Raw genomic sequence first — 24,232 nt, 5'->3', positions numbered from 1 at the left:
GGCTCTTGCTGTGATAGATGGAGCTTGATCTCCACCTACAGGCTGCTGGGAAATCTCTTCTGCACATGATGCGGAGATGGGAAGGAGGGAGGGAGGGGGGGGCCCGCAATCAATGCGACTAATTCAAGAACTGCAGCAGAGCAAAAATGCCACCAAGAGGAAGAAAAAAAAAGCAGCAGGATCATTCCGTTTGAGGCACTGCAGTTATGTCCATGGAGAAAACAATACATACATTCCTTAATCGCAGTATAACGACCTGTGTGTGAGAGACCGCGGGAGCAGCTTGCGGGACGCAGATATTGATTGAGGACAATCTATTAATTACTGTTAGACTTCACTGCAGCAGGTGATTTTAATGCAAATATCTAATAGCTCAGATGGCTGAGTGTTAATGGCGGCTGGTGGGAAAAACAGCGTGTGGCATATTTTTTCAGAGAACAAAGGCACTTTTCTGGATGAGCTCTTGAGAGGCGTTGACACCACACTTTTTTGCAAAAGATTCAAATTTGTTTTTATTCCTCCTCCTGCCTGGCTTGCGTTTCTCTGGATGAGACAGTTGTTCTTCTCCGAGTCCACCCCCGAGAGGACAGCGGGATGAGCTCGAGAGCAAACAAAAAGAAAGACAAACATTTGTCATCAGGAATACAAAAGCAAACAGTAAATCTCCGCTGAATAAAGCCCTGCACTCTCAATGACTGTGGCATGTTGAATATGAAAATACAGGAAACTGCACAAGAGTCATTCCATGCATATACCATGTGTGTCCACATTTGTGCACAGACTCAAAACACAAAAAACACAAACTCAAACATCTGCTACTGAGCATTTTGAACCTTTAAATGTATTAAATCAAAATGTATTACAAACGTATTCTTTTAAAAATATATATTATTTTACCTGCTGCGGAATAGGTTTTATTTCTATTTTCAAAGGACAATAGATTGAATGGTTTTCCCATTAATTTTAGACCACTTATATTGTATAAATATCAAATAAATATGTTTAAAACATGTATAAAATACAAATAAATTAAACAAATATTAAATAAATATTACTAAAACTATTACTTTTAATATCACATAATCTATCCATTCATATCATAAATACACAAAATAAATTATACACATAATTATACACGTAACATATAAATTATTATATGTTGTGTATAATTATGTGCATAATTTATTTTAAATATTTTTGTATTTTAAATATTACATATATTGCTTCATATATATATATATATATATATATGTATATGTATATGTATATGTATATGTATATGTATATGCATGTATGCGTGTATGTGTGTGTGTGTGTGTGTGTGTGTGTGAGTGTATATATATATATATATATATATATATATATATATAAATATATATACAGACATATATATACAGTATATTAAAGTACCTGTAAAGGCAATTCTAAAAAAAAATTCTAAACACATTATAAATGTTATAAATGTATTGCTAAAACATATTACAAAGACTGTAAACTGTGAAGTACTGAATTGTGGAGTTAGACCGTTAAACAGTTTTTCACCATTGCTGTGTTACGGATTTTTTGGGCGGGGCTAAAACGGGGCTCGATGACGCACTGGAGCCCCTGGACACGCCCCTACTTGATGACGCACTGGAGCCCCTGAGCTCCTGGACACGCCCCTACTTGATGACGCACTGGAGCCCCTGAGCTCCTGGACACGCCCCTACTTGATGACGCACTGGAGCCCATTCACATCAGTTTGCAACTCAATCGCGAGTTACAGTCAGTATTATTTACTACATCCTACAGTTTGCTAGCTAGCTATGCCTTTGTCACGGAAATGCGTATTACCTGAATGCGATCATGTACAAAACAGATCGGTGTCCTTATTTAAATTTCCGAAAAACTATCATATCAACAAGAGGTGGATTAATTTTGTGAAGAGCCACCTTGATGGAGAGCTGAGGATCACCTCCAACACCCGCCTCTGTAGTGATCATTTTACACGGGATAATTTTATAAACTTTCGTCGGAGACAACTGGGATTCATTCACTGATAATCCGCAGTTACTGGTGAATGTGGCCGAACCGACAATCTCCCGCCTCGGCCTTCATCCTCCCGTCGCGCCGACAACTGGTGCCATCATCGGCAGTGCGTGCCCACCAATGAGTGTAAGTTGCCTTGTGTGCTTATGTTATAATTATAGTAGCCTAGTCCAGGCTCGAACATGTATGGCTTTGTAAAACAAATTAAGCTGCTAGGAGCATCCTTTCCGGCTGTAGCGGTGACAGTTGAGTGTGGCGAGTCGACGGCAGCGAGCTTTCCCGCGAGTGGGCGTGGTTTGAGCGCAGCCAGCGGACACGCCCCCAGCGTTTGAGAGCAGAGACTACTGCTCATTTTTTCAAGATTTTGATCGCTTATTTTATGTACTTGCCGGCTTTTTTTATCATTCAAATTTGGCTGGGTGGCTAATAACACATTTTTCTGTGGTGTGACAAACTCAGAACACATACTTAATTTTGACTTTACAGGGACTTTAACAGTATATTATATATATATATATATACACACTCTTCTTACTGAAAAAATTATAGTGTTGAATTTGCTTTGTCATCTGCTACATGAACATATGCAACTATCTGCTAAATGAATAAATGCCTGATGATAGAAGGCCATAAGCTTAAGAGCAGCGTTGCAACTTGCCAAGTTCCCCAGTCACGCGTTTAGAATATCCCAAGATATTGATTTCTATTAATGCATCTTAAGATGGCACAAAGTAATTTAGGTTTGTCTGAAAAGATGTATTAAGTCTTTCTTACAGAAATTTACTTTAAAAGTTAGCTTCCCAACACCTGTCTTTTAAATGACTCAGACGTAACACAACACACACAAGTATAACTCTACAGCGTTCACATCTACTCAAACCCCTTCCACACACAGGTCTTCAAAGCCAATGCATTTGCCCCCTATAACCATCTTTCTAGTGAACAGATCGTTCTGCAGCTAAGGCTGTGTTAGTCATAATTACACACACCATCAGACAGACATCTCTCCACAAACTCAGTCACCAGTATCTCGTTTTTTCATCTATTCCTCCTCCACGCATGATGCCTGCACAGAGGACCACACAGCACACCAGAATCACTTGAGCGGTGGGGTTTCCTTTTCTTTTCAAATTTCTTTTTTTTTCAGAAGTACAAATAAAGCATTCTCTCGTCTCTTTGAGGATAGTCAGCATGGTACAACCCCTGATCTTCCAGGAAACCCAGAAATGAGGCAATCAAACCCTTTGTAGATGCCACAGCAAAGGGAGAAGAGGTGCATCATGGGAAACAAAGCATGGGGAGGATATCTTAAGAATAGTGTTAAACAACACAGAGTTGTGTCAAAAGTCAAAAGCATCAAACCCCTAACCATAATCATGAGCAAATATGTTCCTTAATAAGTGCCATTAATAATATAATATTGTACTGTATAATTACATATTCATGATCCAATCAAATCTCAATTGATGTTTCACACTGAATATATTCACTCATATAAATAAAACTGTATATTATAAGAATGGCGTACTTATCAATAAAAGGTCCGACGGGGGTTTATAAGACGGGCTGCAGTGTTAATTTTGCGTGAAAAGATTGTATTGGTGTTTTTTTCGAAAAACTGAAATTTCATATATATTGTATTTAAATAAGTCAAGAACTTTTCAAGCACCTCTTTGTAAATACGGCTGTTTTCAAGGGTTTTCCAGGACCTAGATTTCAAAAAGTCAAATTTAATTACTTCAGGTACTTTAAGCACCTTGTACGAATCCTGCACTCAGGAATCTTCCTGTAAATGCATTGCGAATGTACAAAAACAGCATAAAGCTAATTTCCCTCCATTATGTTCAGACGCAAATCACTCCAAAGTTCTCCTGAAAACATAAGTTTTGTTGTCAAAGTATATCTAATCGATTTTGAGATTTCTTGTTTCGTTCTTGGAGAACACAGGCCGACAGCTGGACAGGGGATTTGCGGCGTGTCTACCTGCACTGTCATCGTTAATCTTCTGATGCTTTTCTGACGATGGAAGTGAGGGTTTTTGATTGGCTGACAGCTTGTCTCTAGCGCATTTGGCACTGCTCAACAGACGCCGTGCCGCTCTACTACTGACGGCCTGTTCTGCATAGCATCTGTTTGTAAAATGCAAATTCAAATGATAATCAAGCTACTGTGCCATAACTCAATTTTATGTTACCTTGTCCCAGCTTTCAGCATTCCTAAAAGATATTATTTAAAGTGGAAGCAATGGAGGACTCAATTAAAGTGTGCATGCATGTCACTGAGATATATTTAATGCTATGAAGTCATAAAGAGAGGATGCGGTTCCAAAAAAGATGCGTTTAACCACGTTCATGAGTCCTTCCGACCTTGTTCACGGAAAAGGTCACTGACTAATGCGTTTTTTTACCCTTGCAGACAAGAGATTTATTCAGCTGAAAACTGCACTCACTTTAGCTTGATTTGACCAAGACGGTTTCGCACAAATAAAACCGTCCAGCGACTTAACTGCCAGCTTTTGTAAGCTGATGTCAGATCATGAGCATCCCGTAATTTATAACCCAAGTCAATGAACATTAACAACGAGCTGCAGACTGGACTGTGCCGGCTTCCACAATGAAACCCGAACAATAAGGGCAGCAGATGATGAAGGAATACGAACAGTACACTTTCTAAACCGCAAGGTAAGGAAAAATTTAATTTACTTCACCAGATCAGTGTCATTTAGTACTTACTGTAGTAGCCGTACAAAACTGTGTCTTCGATCTGCTGCCTTGTCTCATTGTTTGCCGCCCATTCCTGGATTTACAAAAAACAAAGTTAGAAAAATATGAAATACATTGGCATACATTCAGTCACATCAATATAGATCTAATTCTTCAGATGACATAAGATGCTATAGGGCTGTCAATTGATTAAAAACATTACTGCTGATTCATTAAATCACAATAAAATATGAATATAAAAAATGCATATTTTCTCAGCATATGCTCAAAATTAAGAATAAACATAAAAACTGGCTTCAAATGTTGATAAATTGTTTTATTTTCATATCGCCAAACATTGATTATTAGGTGGCAGGTCAGGTGGCATGATCAATTGCATTATTTTTTTATATTTGTATTAAAGTAATAATACTAAATTCATGTGTTAAATTGACAGCCCTACAAGATACTTAAACAATGCAGCACAATATATGATGCAGGATGTGAATCTCAAAGGATAAAAACATGACCAACAAATATCTTGTTCAATACAGTGAGGTGAAACATGATTTTTATGACAGGACTTAAAATGGTGCCATGGGATATTGGTGATACAAAGAAGAGGCTCTCCAAGCGCACTGTTTTTTATTCCCAATGTGTCAGAGATTCCATCAAAAACGTGACCTGACACTTTGATGACTCACAGGTTCTCGGAGTAGATCCAAATGCCAGAGAGAATTGCTGTCTGCCCTGCCGCAGTAAATCACTCTCTCTCTCTATCGCTCTCGGTCTCAATGAACTCCATCCTGCATTCATAACCCAACGTTTCATCATGCCAAAAGAGCAAACCCATAATTGCTACACGAGCACTAGAAAAACATAATTCCGGTGTTGGATCAAAACGAACTTGCTGTCGGCCCTTACAAATCTAAACAGGTCAAGACATAACTTATTGATATTTTATCACAAATGATGCAAATAATGATCGACGTTCTTATGCATGTTGACCTATGAATTTCAATAGCGTCCCCAATTACTTGTGATTATTAGACAATCCTTTTATAAAGATCACACTCACAAAGAGAAATTTATAGCTGCAATATCTGACAACAATTAGAACATTTTTTTTTTTAAATTTCAAAAGCTTTAAGATTTAAAGTCCCCCTGTAGTCAATAATTGTATCACCAAAATTACATATTTAAACTTTTTTTCATGAGAAAAATCTATATTCAAGCCTTAAAATAGCTTGAATGTAACTCTACACTCTTGCTTCATTTAATATGCGAATCCGTGAATATGCAAATTAGCCCTGCCTCCACTCACTCACACCAGTTCAGAGATCCACTTGGTCAACTCAATGCGTTGAATGACAATGCGTTTTATGTATCGCTCTCTACAACATCGGACACATAACGGTAATTGATATGATTAGCGTTTGGCTTGACTACATTATCAAACAGCTAATAATGCGTTGCTAATGTTACACAAACCAGGTTCCCATTCGCCAACTCAGAGTCAGTCAGCTGCCTTCAAAAAAATCAGTATCCTTGTTTTAAACAACATAAAACGTTAGAAGATAGAACACAGAAGTTAATCTTAACATCCTTATATACACAATTCACCCGCTATATCGCTAAATGCTGCCAGCAGCCATATCACCCTGTTGCCCAAGACTGGTTGCCCACTGAAGCTAAGCAGGGCTGAGCCTGGTCAGTACCCGGATGGGAAACCTCCAGGGAAAACTAGCTGCTAATAGAGGTGTTAGTGAGGTCAGCAGGGGGTGCTGCTCACCCTGTGGTCTGTGTGGGTCCTAACGCCCCAGTATAGTGATGGGGACACTATACTGTCAAAAAGCACCGTCCTTCGGATGAGACGTTAAACCGAGGTCCTGACTCTCTGTGGTCATAAAAAAATCCCAGGATGTGCTTCAAAAGAGTAGGGGTTTAACCCTTGCATCCTGGCCAAAAATGCCCAGTGGCCTCTGTCCATCATCATGGCCTCCTAATCATCCCCATATATACTGGTTGGCTTCATCACTCTGTCTCCTCTCCACCAGTAAGCTGGTGTGTGGTGGGCGTTCTGGCACAATATGGCTGCCATCGCATCATCCAGGTGGATGCTGGACATTGGTGGTGGTTGAGGAGATTCCCCCCTTCTATGTAAAGCGCTTTAAGTGCCTAGAAAAGCGCTACATAAATACAATTAATTATTTATTATATTATTTTTAAATGTACTAGATTTTTCATTATCAACAGAAAAATATACCGGGGTAACCTGGCTTCTCTTGAGACTCCCCTGCTTCGCAGCAAAGTAATGATGGTATGCTAAAGCCTGCCCCCCTCATGACGTGATTGGTTACAAGGTAGTCTGTGATGTCAGAAACACCAGCGATTTCAAACTGCTTTTTTGAGACTGTCTTTTTTTCACAGAAGTTTTAAGGAGAAAACACTCAGCACTGGTGTTGACTTATGACTTTGCACATGGTTTGTCTTATAGAATTTTTTTTTTTTTTTTTTAAACACACACATAGACATATAAACAACATTTTAAACTTAATTTCCACCACAGGGGTTCTTTAATTTCCTTTTTTTTTCTGTAAAAAATAATAATAATAATATTTAAATTCTGTAAATATCAAATTTAAAATTCCCTGTAATGATTATATTTGCTTATCATTGTATTTCTGTTAATATTGGAAAACAATTTTCATGTTTTTGAAAGAAATCTCTTACACATACTAAGCTGCATTTATTTGATCAAAATACATTAAAAACAGTAATATTATGAAATATTATTACAATTCAAATGAACTGTTTTTAAAATATAATTTAAAATTTTTAAATTATAGAATTAAATTTATAGAATTTCACTTGGGCCAATTGAAAAATTTAGATGTGACCAGTAACTAGAAAATTTTGAGTTGGGGGAGGTTAGAAATTTTTTACAGTGTTCCTGTGATCCAAAGCTGAATTCTCAGTATCATTAAGTCTTCAGTGTCACGTGATCCTTTAAATATCATTCTAATATGCTGATTTGGTGCTTAAGAAATATTTCATATTATTATGAATGTTGAAAACTGTGGAGCTGCTTACTATTTTTGTGAAACAGCAAAAAGCAAACCTTCTGTAACATTATAAATGTCTTGACTGACACTTTTGAACAATAGAATGTATCCTTGCTGAATAAAAGTATTCATTTCTTTAAAAAAATCTATCTGACCCCAAACTTTTGAATGGTAGTATACAGAGGCCAATAAATTCACACTTAAAATGTCACTGCATTAGATAACAGATTTGTTTGAAAATTATATAATTTTTTGTATTATAAAAGCTTTTGTGAAATGTTATGCGTGAAAAGTGGGTGTCATTCTTTAAAATAAATGCCACTCTTATCAGTCATATCTGTGACTTTATAAAAGCCTATTTTGCCTATTTAAAAAAGGGGGAGGGGAAAGGGAAATGGATTTCACAACAAAATTAGTCAACACATTAAAAAAAGTGTCTTTTAAGTGTCCAAATACTTCTTGAGGCCTCTGTAGGTGTCATAAATCTGTCTCCTGGTTTAAGCAGATCAGCTTTGTGGGTTTCTAAAAAAAACACCCACAGGATAACAAAGATCTGTAGAATAAAACAAGCCTGATTTAACAACAATTTATCTAGTAACTCTAGCACCGCTACAAGTTTAACGTTCGAGAGCGCATCCTCATTAGCCAAACCCAGGCCTGTCAATCATTGCTGTAATCTCTTTAGGGCAGAGAAACAGAAATAAACCAACAGAGTCCTACGTGCACAGGCTGCATTAAGAAGATGTTTAGACGAGAAGGTTCCTCTGCCCATTAAGCCAGCTTACTCGACTGGAGGAAGAGAGATACATTTGATCGTCACATCAGAAAAACGGATTACTGGAGGGCCGGAGCCAAGGAGATCGCTGCCATAATCTTGCGTGTTTATCCAAGACTTGATGGCTCCTTCCATCTCAACCTCCTACAACAAAAAGCACCTGTCTGCCTGATTTATTATGCAACGTGAATCACAGCGAGCTTCAGAACGATTATCAAACGACATTTTCCCACCCATTCGGGTGAGTGTATTTCATCAGAATCTGTTGCAATCTTCCTAGAACAGTTAGAATAAATACTGTTCTGTGATCTTTAACAAGGGCAAAGGTGGCTTACACAAGCCAATATGCAGAACGCATTTCTGGGATCTTCTAGGGCTTCTAAGGTTTGGGCCCTATTTCAATGCAAATCTATTGATCACTTAAGATAAGTAACACAAGTCTACTCAAGTCGCACAATTGAGATATCATTAATGTTCATTGCACAAATTAAGTTTAATAGGCTTCACATGAACAGAGGAAAACAGGTCTCATCGCACCAGTTTGACGGAGAAAGTGTTAACGCCAGTATGCACTGCCAGCAATATCTATGGACTTTTAAAGTCCAGCTTTCAATGTTGTTGTAACGTAGTATGTTGTTGCCGGAAGAAGGAGGCGGGAACCGGCGAACATTCACAAACTTTAATAAATAAATAAACACAAAATGAAAGTTAAGATGGCAGGCCCTCACGGACAACTGCCGCCACACATAATAAAACAAAACATCAAATAAAACAGTCCAGGCCTGGTTCTCTCTCGTCCTTCACTATCGTCGCTCCTCCTTTTATGCCCCCGCTCCTCTGTGAGAGATACCAGACCGGTGCGTCGCGCAGGTGTCGCTCATCAGCAATCACACCACCGGCCTCGCGCCGTTCTCTCACGGCCCTTGGCCTCATGCTGCTCGCCACAGTTGTATATGTCTATATGTTGTTTTTAATATGCTTTAAGACCAACCATGTGTAAATTCATAAGTCAACACCATTTCTGAGTATTTTCTCCTTGAAACTTCAGTGAACCAAAGACAGTCTCAAAAACCTGGTTTGAAATCATTGGTGTTTCTGACGTCACAAACTACCTTGTAACCAATCACGTCAACGTGTGATCGTCAACAAGTGGATCTCTGAGCTGGTGTGAGTGAGTGGAGGCGGGGCTAATTTGCATATTCATATAACCACCTATACCATATGAGGCAAGAGTGTAGAGTTACATTCAATCTATTTTAAGGCAAGAATTTTTTCTTTCAACAATTTTTTTTTTTTTTTTTAATGTCATTTTGGTGATCAAAGATGAGTTTTAAGGGATAAAAATATTGACTACATGGGGACTTTAAGGTAATTAGCTAACCTAGCTAGTTATTTTGATGGCATTTGATTCCATTTTAATACCCAAATGTTAGTGAGAAGAAGAAAAAACTTTTAGATATCAATATGCATAAGCGATGGACATCGGTTACAGTGTTTCCGAATTTTGTACATTTTAAAGTTAAATTCATCAATCTGGTGCACTTTGAGAGTTCAAAATTGAAAGCTCCAACCCATTTTCAGTGTTCAAAAAGAAAAAGTCTGTGCATTGACTTGTATCTGAACTTTAAAGGGGACTCAAACCTCTTTTTAGTTGTGATATAGTGTCTCAGTCCACATTACACTACATAATATGATAATGTTATAAAATTATTCCTATGACAGTAATAGCCATATATTAAAACAAATTTACTGAAAAATAAATTAAACTTTCATAATTCGTTCTAATTTCTATACATGCAAGAGATAAACCCTTTGGCTTTTATTTAAAGTTTACAAACTCGTCTCATTACAAATCTAGAGAAATGCTGTAATCGTCAACAATGTAAACGTGAAAAAATGCGTAACTGCGTTCCCACGTGCACGCTAAACTCAGCACACGCACAGATGGAGTTCACTGCATTCATTCACTGTGAACCGGTATTGAAAATCGAACCCGGGAAGCTGATCATGTGCTGATCGCGTGAGCACTTCTCTTTACCAGGTATCTCCTTTTGTTGGCATCTTGAGTAAAACATCTCTATATTTAAAGAAGCACATACAAAAGACCTGAACCAGAAGCGACGCAACCTGTTTTACCAAATTCAAAAGTTTGTTGTGGATAACCCATATACTTTGGGTTAGGGCAGGGGTACTCAACTCTGGCCCTCGAGGTTCACTTTCCAGCAGAGTTGTCCTCCAACCACAATCAAACACACCTGAACAAGCTAATCATACCCTGCGTCCGAAAGCCAATACTTCCCTATATACATAGCATTGAAAAAATATAGGCTAGGCGAAAAGTACCCGGATGAACTACTACTTCCGCGCCGCAACTGACGCTAGTAGGTCACGTGAAAGTAACAACATGGTAGATGTAGTACATCTGAATTTTATTCATACAACCCATATTCATACTATATAGAACAGGGCTGCCCAATCCTCCTCCTGGAGGATCACTGTCCAGCAGAATTTAGCCCCAAAACCCCAAATAAACACACCTGAACCAGCTAATCCAGGTCTTACTTGACAAATTCCAATCGGAAGTTAACATCCCTATGGCCTACTCATTCCAAAAGGCAAAACATGACCATAAATGATTAAATTACTTCCTTGAGGAGACCATTACATATTCCCTTCACTAACGGAATTGTGGAAGGGATTCGAAGGGATCCCTTCGTGAAGGGATTCAGTTGTTCACTTTCGTTTGGAACACACCTACAAATGACGTCCCTTTCCCGAAGTGCCCTTCAAGGGTGCAAAAACGCAGTTCACCCATACTAGAAACTTCCAGGTATGTGTGTTGAGGCAAGTTGGAGCTAAACTCTGCAGCACAGTGGCCCTCCAGGACAGAATTTAGACACCCTGATATAATACAAACGGTGGCAAAGTAAATTCAAATTTGAATGTAGCACCTACTAAGACAGTATGCGATTTTGGACGCACCAAAGGTCTTCAGGATTACATGAAATTTACAGGAAGGTGAGTTTGATCAAGGTTGGAGGAATACAGTTTCTGCAGGAAAGTGGACCTAAGTTTTATTTAAATCTCTAACTTTATATGAGAAAACACTAAAAGGCCAAATAATTACATATTTTTGAACTGCTATTTCAGTATACAATATAACGATTATATACTGTAACTTCAGTGTACAGTGCTGATCTATTCACTATATTACGCTACAGTGCTCTACAACTCAAGATCATCTATGAATTTTAAAGCGTTTCAAAGAAGTGTGGTACAGAAAGATCAGAGATCTAATTAACCCGATAGAGTCACTGAGAATCTCTTTAGGTTAACCTCCTCCGCCTCGACAGATGATCTCTGATATGATCGAGCAAGTCTGTCTTCTTCAGAACACTTCAAAACCCTTAACTTCCAATTAACGAAATTAAACCAGTAATGAATCTTGTGTAACTCTGATAAAGTCAAATCTTGTCTTGACCTCTACAAGCCCCTTTTAACAATCCTAAGGCTGATCATTATCTCAAATGAAAACCAGGCCAGCACTGTCTGCAGATCTCAATTTATTCTGGCCAACACACACTTGAGTAGTGTTTTACACAGCCTGGGGAAAATACTACCGGTGTGTTCTGTAATATTTCTAATGTGTTTATTCAAAGATCAACCGTTTTGGGGGACAACAGGCTCGCTGCTTATAGTCAAAACATGTTTGACTAATGGACAATGGAAATATGTCTCATGCTCAGGCTCTATTCCACATTCTATGTGTTTTGTAAGGACATCAATAAGCTGTAATCAATCAAATAGAAAAACTGGAATTAAAAGTCTAAGGCCCTTGCTCTCCAATTAAAGGCACAGTTCACCTAAAAATGAAAAATGATTCAACCTCAAGGTTTAAACCTCTATGATTTTCATTTTTCCGTGGAACACAAAAGGAGATATTATGCAGAGGTGCTTTTCCCATATGAGAAAGTGAATGAACATCCAGATTAAAAAAGGTACAATAAAATATTTATTTATTATAAAAAAACTGTATATTTGGCCACATTTTCAAATTTCCATTGGGTCTAATGTCAAAACCAACTGTAAAGCAGCAAGCTTGAATATATGTAGAAGTGCAAATTAAATTTGAAGGCTACAGAAAAGAATAGGTTGATTAGCGAATCACAGCTTAAATTTCAGTTGTATGACTTCAGAAGACTTGCACAAGTTGTCTAAATTACTTTTATGCTACTTTTTTCCATTTTAGAACTTGACAGGCTTGGGTTATGATATGCTTTCATAGTATGCAAAGTAGGAACAAAGTTTCACGGAAGTTCTAAGTGAAGCGCTCATTAAAGATCTCATGTCAGAGAAGGTAATTCTATGCTTAATTATTCATTATCCGCAAGGAAGAATGGTGGGCCCGTGGTTACATTAATTACGCCATTCAGTTGCCATAGTAACCACTGTCTCATTAGACCATTTAAGTCTCAATGTAAAAAAAAAAATGTGTTCAATTCAGTCTTTGAACTCAAACCTGAAGTATTGATCTCTGCGTCTTATTGCAATTGACTGCATCATGGGATGTTTTAGGAAAGAGTGCAACAAGAAATGCCATTGTATTCACAAGTGGTGAAAGTAAACTACCATTCATGCAATTCATCCAAATCACTTATTGTGCAGAGCTCTCAGTCTCTTTGGTTTTGAATAATGGAAAAATAAACCATGAACGAGAACATGAAATGGCATCAGCAAAGCATTTAAAACAAATACAACATCAAGGTCATCCTAAATGTAATCTGTTCAGTGTATAAGTGATCGTGTCTCTTCAGAAAATTTGGAATAAACCACATATTTTTGGTAAGTGGTAGTTCCGTAGACTGTCAATGGAGGGACAGAAATCACTCAGATTTTATTAAAATGATCTTCATTTGTGTTCTGAAGATGAATGAAAGTCATTCAGGTTTGGATTTTCATTTCTTGATGAACTAACTAACCCTTTAAAGCTGAAGATCGTGATAATGGTAAGGGCTGTTACATTTCCGGCACATGCATGAGGTGTTTGGCCAATAACAATGCACTGGGTCTGCTGGCCAATCAGAGCACTTGGAAGGAGGGGTTTTGTAGAAATCTCCGCATTTCAGACAGACAGGGAATAGAGGAGCTACAATAATGTACAGTATGTGAAAAATTCTAATTGTTTTTTTTGCTTTTTTTGTTTATTATATTAAAGCAGGTTGATCGATTTCATTACACCCAAAAAACAAAACAATGAGCTTTTAAAATAGCATCATATGACCCCTTTAATACTATTCTTTCCAGGCAGCGCAGCTGTTTACATCAGAAAAAAAAAGAAGTAATTTAAGAAGCAAAAAAACATTTTCTATCTTTATAATAACACAGTGAATAATAATATAATGCACAGTGACTTTAATAAGAAAGTAAATTGGATTTCATGTTGCATTTAAACAATGCAAGATAGGTTTATCTGTCACACCTGGAATAATGGAGCTACAGGATTGAATCAAGCACAGATATGTGCAAGTTATCATGTACGGGAATATGGTTACCTTGTAAGTGCCATTGGGATACTTCATAAAGGACACTAGGAAGATATCCACAGGAAGAAGAGCCGATGTGATGAGGGCAATGGCCAGAGCACATATCGCCGTGATGGTGGAGATAACCTCGCTCTCCTGCCGGCTCTGATACTTCCGAATGTAAACCCAGCAGAAGGCCACGATGACCTGAAGATACAGGGGGACAAGATGAGATGTGCAGAAAAATAATGTTAAACACAGTACTACCAGTTTCATGACTGCTTATGATTAAATGTTATAACTTAAATATAAAAAAGGCTATTTTTGTATTTTATTTTTAATGTATGACTTCTAATGTATGATATCGACTAGTCATAAAACCTTAAAGTATACTAAAAATAAAAACTTTCTTTCAGTTTTTAAAATCATACAAACTTCCACAAAAAAAAATTGAAAATAAAAGTAGGCCTACATGAAATAAAATAAAAATGTAAGAACTGCTAATTAACTTATATGTCAATCTGTACTCTCAAGCCATGCTTGTGATAAAAAAAAAAACCTTGTTTATTTAGCCTAAAGCCTGATATTTGTGACAATTTATTATAACTGTGTGTTAAATTTGTGTCACTGTTTTAAAAGGCCTAAATCTCTCTGGTGTCAAATCAGACAGTTGGCTTTCACATAACACAAACCCACTTTAAACTCACCATTAAATTAAAATTGACAATTCTTATTTGTTTATGGAATATTGCAATAGGCTATTTATTATTAATGATTTATCCATGCTTGTCATTGTTTTTGTTTTGTTTTTAAATATGGGCCTTTTTTCATGTGCCTTCATAATCTTTAATCAAAATAACTTTTAAAATAACCCCTCCCTTTTGCAGTGACATTTCTTCTCTAATAACCTGTTTACTGACACGAGGACGGGACAGCCTGACACTCACATGAGATCACAGCAATAACAAACCACAAACATCCAATCCCAATGGACAAAATCAAGTCCCGCCCTACATCTTTTCTTGTTCGAGAAGCCGTTACACTCGGATACATAACATAAGGGAATAGGGAATAGGAAAGTCAATCGCAACTTCCGTTTCAAGCCGATAACTTGTGTGCTTCTGTACTGCACTTCTGATCTAGCAAACAATAGCTCCTCACCTAGAAAGAAAAGAAAAATCCTGCCTACAAATTTAGAAGTCTCTGAGGCAGTTGTCTCTGAAAAGCATTACATTGCATTGCATTACATTCCTTTAAAAAACATAAATAGAGTCCAAATTTTAGGAGGAACTTGTATGAGAGTGAAAGGTTGTAGGCTATTCCAAACACATCCTCTATAAGCTCTCAGGAGGACACCACTAAAAAAAGCTTGTGATTACGGGATGCTATTTTCAAACAGGATCAATTAAGAGCCACTATGCGCATTAGATTCTGCCTGAATTGTTGGTCAGATAATGACCCAACGTTTTGCATTTAAATCAGGATGCTCCAAACAAATGGGAAATACTGCTCTCTTTACACGTGTTAAACTTGAGCAGGCTGCATTTTAATTAGAAAATTAAGGCATAGAAGCCACTTTAATTAAACACCTCCGCCAGACAGGATAAAAATGCCACTAAATGAAATTGCAAAAGATAATGACTGTTTGTAAAGTTTCCTGAACACTCCCCCTTTCAGCCATTGGTCACCAAACAGAAAGTCCTGCCTCAAACAAACACAACAACAAAAAATCACTGACAGTGTTTATGATTTTAGGGGGGAACAAATACTTATAGTTGATTCTGACTCTGAGATTTAACATATTCACATTTGAAATACTAAGAACTGTAAAATCAATCAATTAAGGCTTAGAAATTAGTTTCACATGTAATTGTGGACATAAAATAGGATAATACGATTAAAGTTAAATGTTAGACGTCAAAATGTTTTTATATCAATAACACATGTACTTGTAGTTGGAAAATGAAGTGTTACCTCTAGTAAAACAGTATAGTGTAAAATTGTAGTAAAACCTGCCAAAAAGCCTCTAACTGTAAACATTAACAGGATTATGAAATGACGTATATAACTTGGGTAGTGCGGCGTGCCAGTATATGATACATATCAAGCTACAAACCAGTATAGCACGTGATAGAAACGCGGAAATACCGCGTTTAACAATATACTACAAGTAAATACAAGTTATAGCGTATAATTTATGTATCTCACCAGTAAAACGATGGTGAAAATAGACCATCCGAGCACAGATTCAGAGAGTAAAGCTACAGGAGTCGCCATGACTGCTTCACTTCCTGCAACACAGCTGACGCGCGCCATGTGACGGGTGACGTCACACAACACACTGGCGCGGAGGACTGGGTCAAATACAAAACAAACTGAAACTAGCCTAAAGATTTTTGGTCCAAAACTTCGAAATTATGCAATTAACAGTGTAAATGTTAATTTTATTCTTACACTAAAATACATTAGGCCTATTTTATGATATTTTAATTAAAAGATAGCTAAAATGCCTTTGCCTCTCAAATAAAGACACTATTGGTTTAAACTGTAGGTTTTATGTGTTTTTCCACACCAATATGTACACAGCCGACTCTGATGTTGATGTGTAGAAGTATTTTGTTTTAATAGATGTCCAACTAAACTCTGAGCTGGCGGAATTCTCAAAGAATATGCAAGAACAAAAGAGAATGTGAATTTCCAAAAACAAAATGACCATCTGTCTTGATTCTTGCCTCATGAGAAATAAATAGCTTTCCAGATTTAAAGTTTAATTTCTTGAAATCCCTTAGCCCTTCTGCTGGGACAGTGTGCAAATGTTTTAACTGGAACTATTCATCCAAAGTCTTCTTATATTTAATCTAGCCCAAGTGTCTCTGAAATAATTCATGATACGTGCTAAATTTTAATTTCCCCTTTTCTGAATTTGAGACCCACTATGTATGAATTCATAATCCAGTTGTCCTTGGTGATAACCAGCGAACTAAACCGTAAGGGTTCAATATTTTTCAAGTGTATGCTTGCTTGCCAACTTTTGACTGAGTGACACATTGGGAGCCATTAAGCCCTTAATGTAATCAAGGCTATTTCCATCTCTTACACCTCAGAACCAATTACCTAATAATATCGACCTGTCCTTAATGCAGCTTTTTGAACCTTTGAGTTCAATTAGCACATATATGATTAGCAGAGAGTCAGTGCTGTTCCAGAGATGGAGAACTCAGTGTAGAGGTCATCCACAGGTCAACTGTGATTTGAAGCAGGACTCCATTTTGATTTCTGTATGTTTTTAAAGCACAACAAAGAAGTCAAGAAATACATAATCATTGTCATACATCTGGATTTTAAACACACCACACCAAAGCAATGTATGTCTAAACATCCACATGGTGATCTATGATAGCACGTTTTTCCTATAATCAGTTTAAAGACAAAACCACTTCACGTTCTGTGAACAATGAATGTGTCTTTACTATAGATTAAGTGCGGAACGATAAATCATGTGAGAGTTTATTCTAAACAGAGCACAGACATTATCAATTACACACACACACACACACACAAACACACTATCCATGCATTCTAACACTGAATGATAAGCTCATAACAGGCAATCTAAGATTTTCCTTTTGACTGTGGAATCAGAAAATGTCTAGCTCAGCTTCTTTTCATTGAGATTCATCAAACATAATCTGCTTTCTGTCACTATTTCTAATTATTTTTTATCTCCTCAAATGGCTTGGCTGTACATCAGGAGAACGAATCCGGTTCGCTTTAATGAGGATAATTACCAGTGTAAAAGGTGTAAATGAATAACCTTCTCAGTGATAATCCACACCAGAAGCTGGTGTCCACAAAAGGCTGACAGGACCTTAAAGGAAAAGGTATTTTACTGAAATCAACAGGATATTTGCTTAAGACTGTTTTAAATTTAATGTCAACCATGCAAAATGTACAATGCAAGTTGAATACTTGTCTCTATTTTGTTGTATACACAAGACATCAGGCACTTTTAAAGGGACAGTTCACCCAAAAATGAAAATGATGTCATTAATGTCTCACCCTCATGTCGTTCCAAGACTTTCGTTCATCTTTGGAACACAAGTGAAGATATTTTTGATGTAATCTGAGAGCTTTCTTTCCCTCCATTGACAGCTACGCAACTAATTTGACTTCAAAAAGTTAAAAAAGAAAAACTAATCCATATGAATTGAGCTGTTCCTAATTTTCTGAAGAGACTTGATCACTGTATATGGTGAACAGATTGAATTTAGGCTTTTGTTCACATATACCCTTTAACATTTTTTAACAATTTCATCCCGTTTTTTGTCAAGTGTGTCAATTCTGCAGCTCGTGATTCTCAAGAACCCGGAGCAATCCCTTGATTGCACATGGAATCACAGTGTATGCACTTTGTTTTTTAATAATCAACCTACGAATGGCTTAATTATGGCTGTTTCTGTCATTTCAACTGAGATTAGAGAAAGTATTTTAACTAGTGATGGGAGAAGCAAGGTTTTTCTAAACTTTGAGTCAATTAAACCATTTGTTTTGCCAATGAGTCGCTGTTTTGAAATAGACTACTCAAATACGCATGCTGATATCCGCTGTCAATAATCCCATCAGTTGCATTGCTTGTTCCGGTGAATGTTGTTTTTGCTGCTCAGGTATCTGGTTTTTATATAAACATGGTATCACTTTACACACTTTGGCACATTCAAACAGTTGCTATAGTGATTAATGAGCAGTGCGAAGTGATCACGCAGGAGAGCAAGTGGCCACAGGATAATCACCGATATATGATACTGACCATGAGACCTGGGTCCTCGTGCAAACTGTACTGCATGGAAATGACACGCAACACTGAATGTTTATTGTAAACTCAAGATTCTCATTTATGCATTTGGCACACTTACTGTAAATCCAAACGGCAAAGCATAGTGCATCAAGGTTAAACTTTTGGCCAAGCCATGTGGTTCAATCAAACCCCTGACTTTGGCATTGCTAATGTTGTAGTCTGCCAGTTGAGATACAGGAATGAAACTGCTTGATTATCTAATGAACATCTAAAGGGGACAAAAACAGTGAGTAATAAGCAGTAGGCCTACTATCACAAGACTTATGTTCATGTTCAATAGCCAGTCGAAATAGCCACACGGGCTTTTCATGAGAAAATTTATTCTCTCAATTTACTCTTGACAAATAATATCTGAAAGGTAAATTTCTCTCAGGATCCTTTAAAATGCACACTCAGCACTGATATGCACTCCCATTCTCTTTATAAGTGCAGTACAGACTGTATTGTCTAGTCTCAAGGAGACTGATAGGCACCAGGCGACTTCCATTAGCCGTGAGATACTGTGAGATACCGAATCTAATACCCTGCTTTCATTTAGTCTCTGGGACTCATTTGCAATCGTTTTATCAATCTCATTTGTCCTTTCTACAATAACCTGACCTAAAAAGCCAGAAGTACAGAACAGGGAACATGACGGCAAATCGAACGGTTTTAACAGCATGAACTTCGTGAGTCCTTAAATAAGCTACAACCTTTTTTAATTGTATTAAATCAGATTTTCAAAGTGGCCCATTTATTGTTTGATATACCTACTTATATTTACTTCACAGAATGTCTCAAACGCAAATTCCTAACAACAACAAAAAACAAAGTTTAATAGAGTGCAACACTCGGAAAGTAAAAACTCCATTCTAGATTCACTTTAAAGATTGTTAATTCATGGTATTTGCTCCAATGACACCAATCAGAGAGTCGAAAAAAGTGAAGCGTTGGGAATTAAGTAATTGAGTCGATCTACACTCTCAAAATACTTAAAATGTTTTGCAGAAATATGCATATAATATGTATCTACATATATAAATAGTTATTTCCCTCACTAAAGCTGTTAAAGGGATGGTTTATGAAAATGAAAATTCTGTCATGATTTACTCACCCTCAAGTTGTTCCAAACCTGAATGAATTTCTTTCTTCTGCTGAACACAAACAAAGATATTTTCAAGAATATGGGTGACCAAAAATTTAATAGGCCCCATTGACTTCCATGTTATTATTCTTTTTATACTATGGAAGTCAATGGCGCCCATCAACTGTTTGGTTACCAACATTATTCAAAATATCTTCTTTTGTGCTCAGCAGAGTAATGAAATTCATACAGGTTTGAAACAACTTGAGGGCGAGTAAATCATGACAGAATTTTCATTTTTGGGTGAACTATCCCACACAGTCTTGTACCTTTGTCTTTTTGTCCGATTTTTGACTTATAACTCTTTAACAAAGACTTTATTAAAATCCCTATGGGAAAAATGAATGGAAAAAATACTTCTGGAACCAGTGCAGCTGAAAAAGGGGGCAGACGCTAATGCACTCTATTCAACTAAAACATACCTTGACCTGCAAATCAAAATTCGAAATATGCTAAAATTAATAAAACATAATAAATCTAGTCTGCTCACACAAGTCTAATCGTCTAAATTTTGCCAGAAAATAATCAACCCTTCAATTCCATGTGAGCTTTGACAATAATATATCTATCAAATTCAATTTCAGTGAATGACTTTGGCTTTCCAAACATTGGCAGACTGCATTTAGTGGTTCTTCTTTTGTATTAGACCTGCATAAATGGATATGAGCTCACCACTGCTGCAAAGTGAATGAGGTTTTTAGAATCTCTTGTTCTCAGTTGTTTGCTATGTTTTGTTTTCACTAGCAAACTGAGCAATATGAGATGCAGGAATAGAGATATTGTTTGAGAAGCTCTTTGGGGGAACAAAGCATTTGTGCAAAACATCCAAACCATATTGCAATAAGAAAGAGTAATACAACCTATGCTCTGGGTGATGCATTGAGCTAACAGACATTTAGATAGTGAGAAATATGCAACAACTGAGGAGAATGTAAATAGTGTTACCTGTATTTCAACAACAGGTGTGTTGGAAAAACAGGTGTTCTGTCTGATATCAGACGATATCGTGTGGATTGGGATGTTTGCTTGCCAGGAAAACAGCCTTCAAGAATGTTTCACAATTTGAATAAGTGAAAGAATACAGAAAGTGTGCAATTTGAGAGCCAAACAGCAGCACCTGTGGAGCAAAAGAGAGGTTTGTGTGTTCCTCTGCTATATATAAGAGAGGATCTTAAAATCCATGTAAGAGTTTGTTTGAAAGTGAATTAATTACTGTAAGACACATCATCAGTCTAGCAATGAACATGATGTCTGCTGATAAAACTTGTGTATAAAGATTTAAAGGGGTTACTGAGGGATTATGATAAATCATACATGACTACGCTTTTTAATTTTTTAACAGATTACTTGTGCATCTTGCATGCGTAAACAAGTGAATGTTTTTCAGACTTCTCAGCCGTCTAGGCTCTGAAATGTGAACTTGCTTTGAGAAAACTCATTCCCATTTTTCTTTATGGTTTGTTGTACACAGTTACTCATTTAAATCTGGAACAAACAAAAGAGACAGACATATATATTATTTTCCTTTCTATTAAATCTTACTTACCCTAGACTTTTGAATGTTTGTAGTATATTATGGTTTTCTCAACAATGTTAAGCAGAAAAAAATGGATTTTAATAAGAAGAAATGTTTCTTAAAGCTGCAGTCGGCAAGCTTTTTTTTTTTTATCATATTCACTGAAACCACTATGCTCCGACAGAACAACATAAATCAGCCGGTTTTAGAAAAAAACCTGTGCTTCTACCTCCACCTGGAGCCTGAAATTTGTTTTGCAAAAATCCACCACTCCCGGTTCTTCTGGTCCAATCAAGCAGGGCTGTGTGAGATCTGACTGTCAATCACAGTTCGTGCACACGCCACAGATCCCCACCTCCCTCGCGCACGTTACAATGTCACATGCACACACCTGAAGATTGCAGGTGTGTTGGATTGTACGAAGCGTGATGGCGGAGAGAAAATCTACTAACAAGCTTCCAATTCCTCGGTTATTGCTATCTATGGGTAGATTAGCCAGGGCAGCCTACCTCCGAGTCCATGGTGTTGATCGATGCTGAAGAGACGGACGCGTTCACATCAGGGGCGGACTGGGCACATAAAATCTGGTGCACACGCACTGACGAGCACGACCTCGATGGAAGGGTGCTCGCTGGTAGTGGGAGAGGGCCATGAGAGTTGTAAACATTCAAAATTTTGGCTAAGTCAACCCAATCTGCCAGACTTGCCGACTGCAGCTTTAAGCAGCAAATCAGGATCGCATGACACTGAAGACTGGAGTATAGGAGTATAGCCTTGGTGAACAGAGACTTCTTTAAAAAAAAAAACAATAGGCCTAATCATAATTACTCCAATATTTGACCAGTAGAGTAAGTGTGCGTGTGTATATATATATATATATATATATATATATATATATATATATATATATATAATAAGCATTTTCTCTAGTGTATACTCAAACTGTATTAGTCATCATCCAGGGTAATAAGCACAACAGATATTGATCTTCATACTGATCTAGGCCTTGTGTGAACTCTCGGGCGTCTTGGAGCTGTGGCAGGTGATAGACAGGCGACCAGGGTGATACAGGTAGACTAGTGAGCCTCCAGAATGGCACCATCCATACAGGGAACCAGGGAGGTGCAGGTAGTTTATGGAGCTTAGGAGGAACAGATAATAATGGGAACCAGGGAGGTGCTGGTTGTTCAGGGAGCTTGACAGAGATTATAACGGCCTGCTTCAACAAAAGGAGGGAACTAGGGGCACTGGAGATCAGAACAGCCTCCTTGGCCGAAACGAGGGAACTAGGAGTACTGGATATCAGAATGGCCTCCTTGGCCGAAACAAGGGAACTAGGAGCACTGGAGATCAGAACGGCTTACTTCGACGAAACGAGGGAACTAGGAGCACTGGAGATCAGAACGGCCTACTTCAATGAAACGAGGGAACTAGGAGCACTGGAGATCAGAATGGCCTACTTTGACAAAATGAGGGAACTAGGAACACTGGAGATCCGAATGGCGTCCTTGGCCGAAATGAGGGAACAAGGAGTACTGGAGATCAGAACGGCCTCCTTGTCTGAAACGAGGGAACTAGGAGCACTGGAGATCAGAATGTCCTCCTTGACCGAAACAAGGTAGGAGCACTGAAGATCAAAATGGCATACTTGGATGAAACGAGGAAACTAGGAACACTGGAGATCAGGATACTAGATTCAGGATTTTTTTTTGTGGGAAATTACAGGCATGTGTGCTGCCCAAACACACACAATAGCCATAGCTTTCAGTGACAGAGCAGATGTTATTTCTGACTCAGTGATCGCTGGATCCAACAGAGTTCCTGGCTGAGCTCTGGGGCATGAGCGGGCTCCTGGCTGGAAGACTGGAAGCATGTGTGTGTGGCCTAGACACACATAGTATCAGCAACATACAAGGAAAGGACCAGGCTCAGGAAGAGAAAGATACAGGAAGAGCAGGCTCTAGAATTTCACTCTCTGAAGCAGACTCTGTGATTTTACTCTCTGGAGCAGACTCAGGGATTTCACTATTTGGAGCACACTCGGGAATTGCACTCACTGGAACAGACTCGGGAATTGCACTCACTGGAACAGACACGGGAATTGCACTCACTGGAACAGACTCAGGAATTGCACTCACTGGAACAGACTCAGAATTTCACTCTCTGGAGTGGACTCTGGGATTGTACTCATTGGAACAGACTTGGGAATTTCACTCTCTGGAGTGTTCTGTCAGGCGCAGCTGTGTTGAACTCTCATACAAAGGCACAGGAGACAAGAGTCCAAAGAAGGTTATCTTTAATTCACAAACTGAGATACAAGTAGTAACAGGGGAAGCGCAATTTAACGAAATCTGAGTATCTGACTGTCTAACACCAGACAATGAAAGAACTGAATCAGCAGGATTAAATAGAGCTAGCAAACAATGATAATCAAATGAGGAACACCTGAACTGAGTACTAAATCAGTGAGTAACTAACAGATCATGAAGGGAACTGAACGAACAGAATCATTAACCAAGAATAATCAAGAAGCAGTATGTTTCCATCCAAAGTTGCAAATTTAACTTATGTGCAAAATGGGAAATATGTAGGAGAAATAGGAGAAGCCACTGTATATAATAATTTTTTATATAATAAATTACTTAC

The 24,232-nt window shown here is 37.8% G+C and overlaps 1 protein-coding gene across 2 annotated transcripts in view; it reads right to left on the bottom strand.

Annotated features, from left to right (window-relative positions):
• The window catches only part of lmbrd1 (LMBR1 domain containing 1), a 99,226-nt gene extending 82,816 nt beyond the window's left edge, over positions 1–16,410 (bottom strand). For both annotated transcript variants that reach the window (XR_013819579.1, XM_079855871.1), the window contains exons 1-3: positions 16,301–16,410; positions 14,123–14,299; positions 4,761–4,824 (exon numbers count right to left, since the gene is read on the bottom strand). Coding sequence is in view for 1 of the 2 variants with exons in the window: in XM_079855871.1 (XP_079711997.1) it covers positions 4,761–4,824; positions 14,123–14,299; positions 16,301–16,408 (349 nt within the window). In the remaining variant the exon portion in view is untranslated. The remainder of the gene's footprint in view (positions 1–4,760; positions 4,825–14,122; positions 14,300–16,300) is intronic.
• Positions 16,411–24,232: the final 7,822 nt, after the last annotated feature.

Source organism: Squalius cephalus (assembly GCF_949319135.1).
Source record: "Squalius cephalus genome assembly, chromosome: 21".
NCBI classification, from domain to species: Eukaryota; Metazoa; Chordata; class Actinopteri; order Cypriniformes; family Leuciscidae; genus Squalius; species Squalius cephalus.
This window is presented reverse-complemented; position numbering and strand designations above follow the sequence as displayed.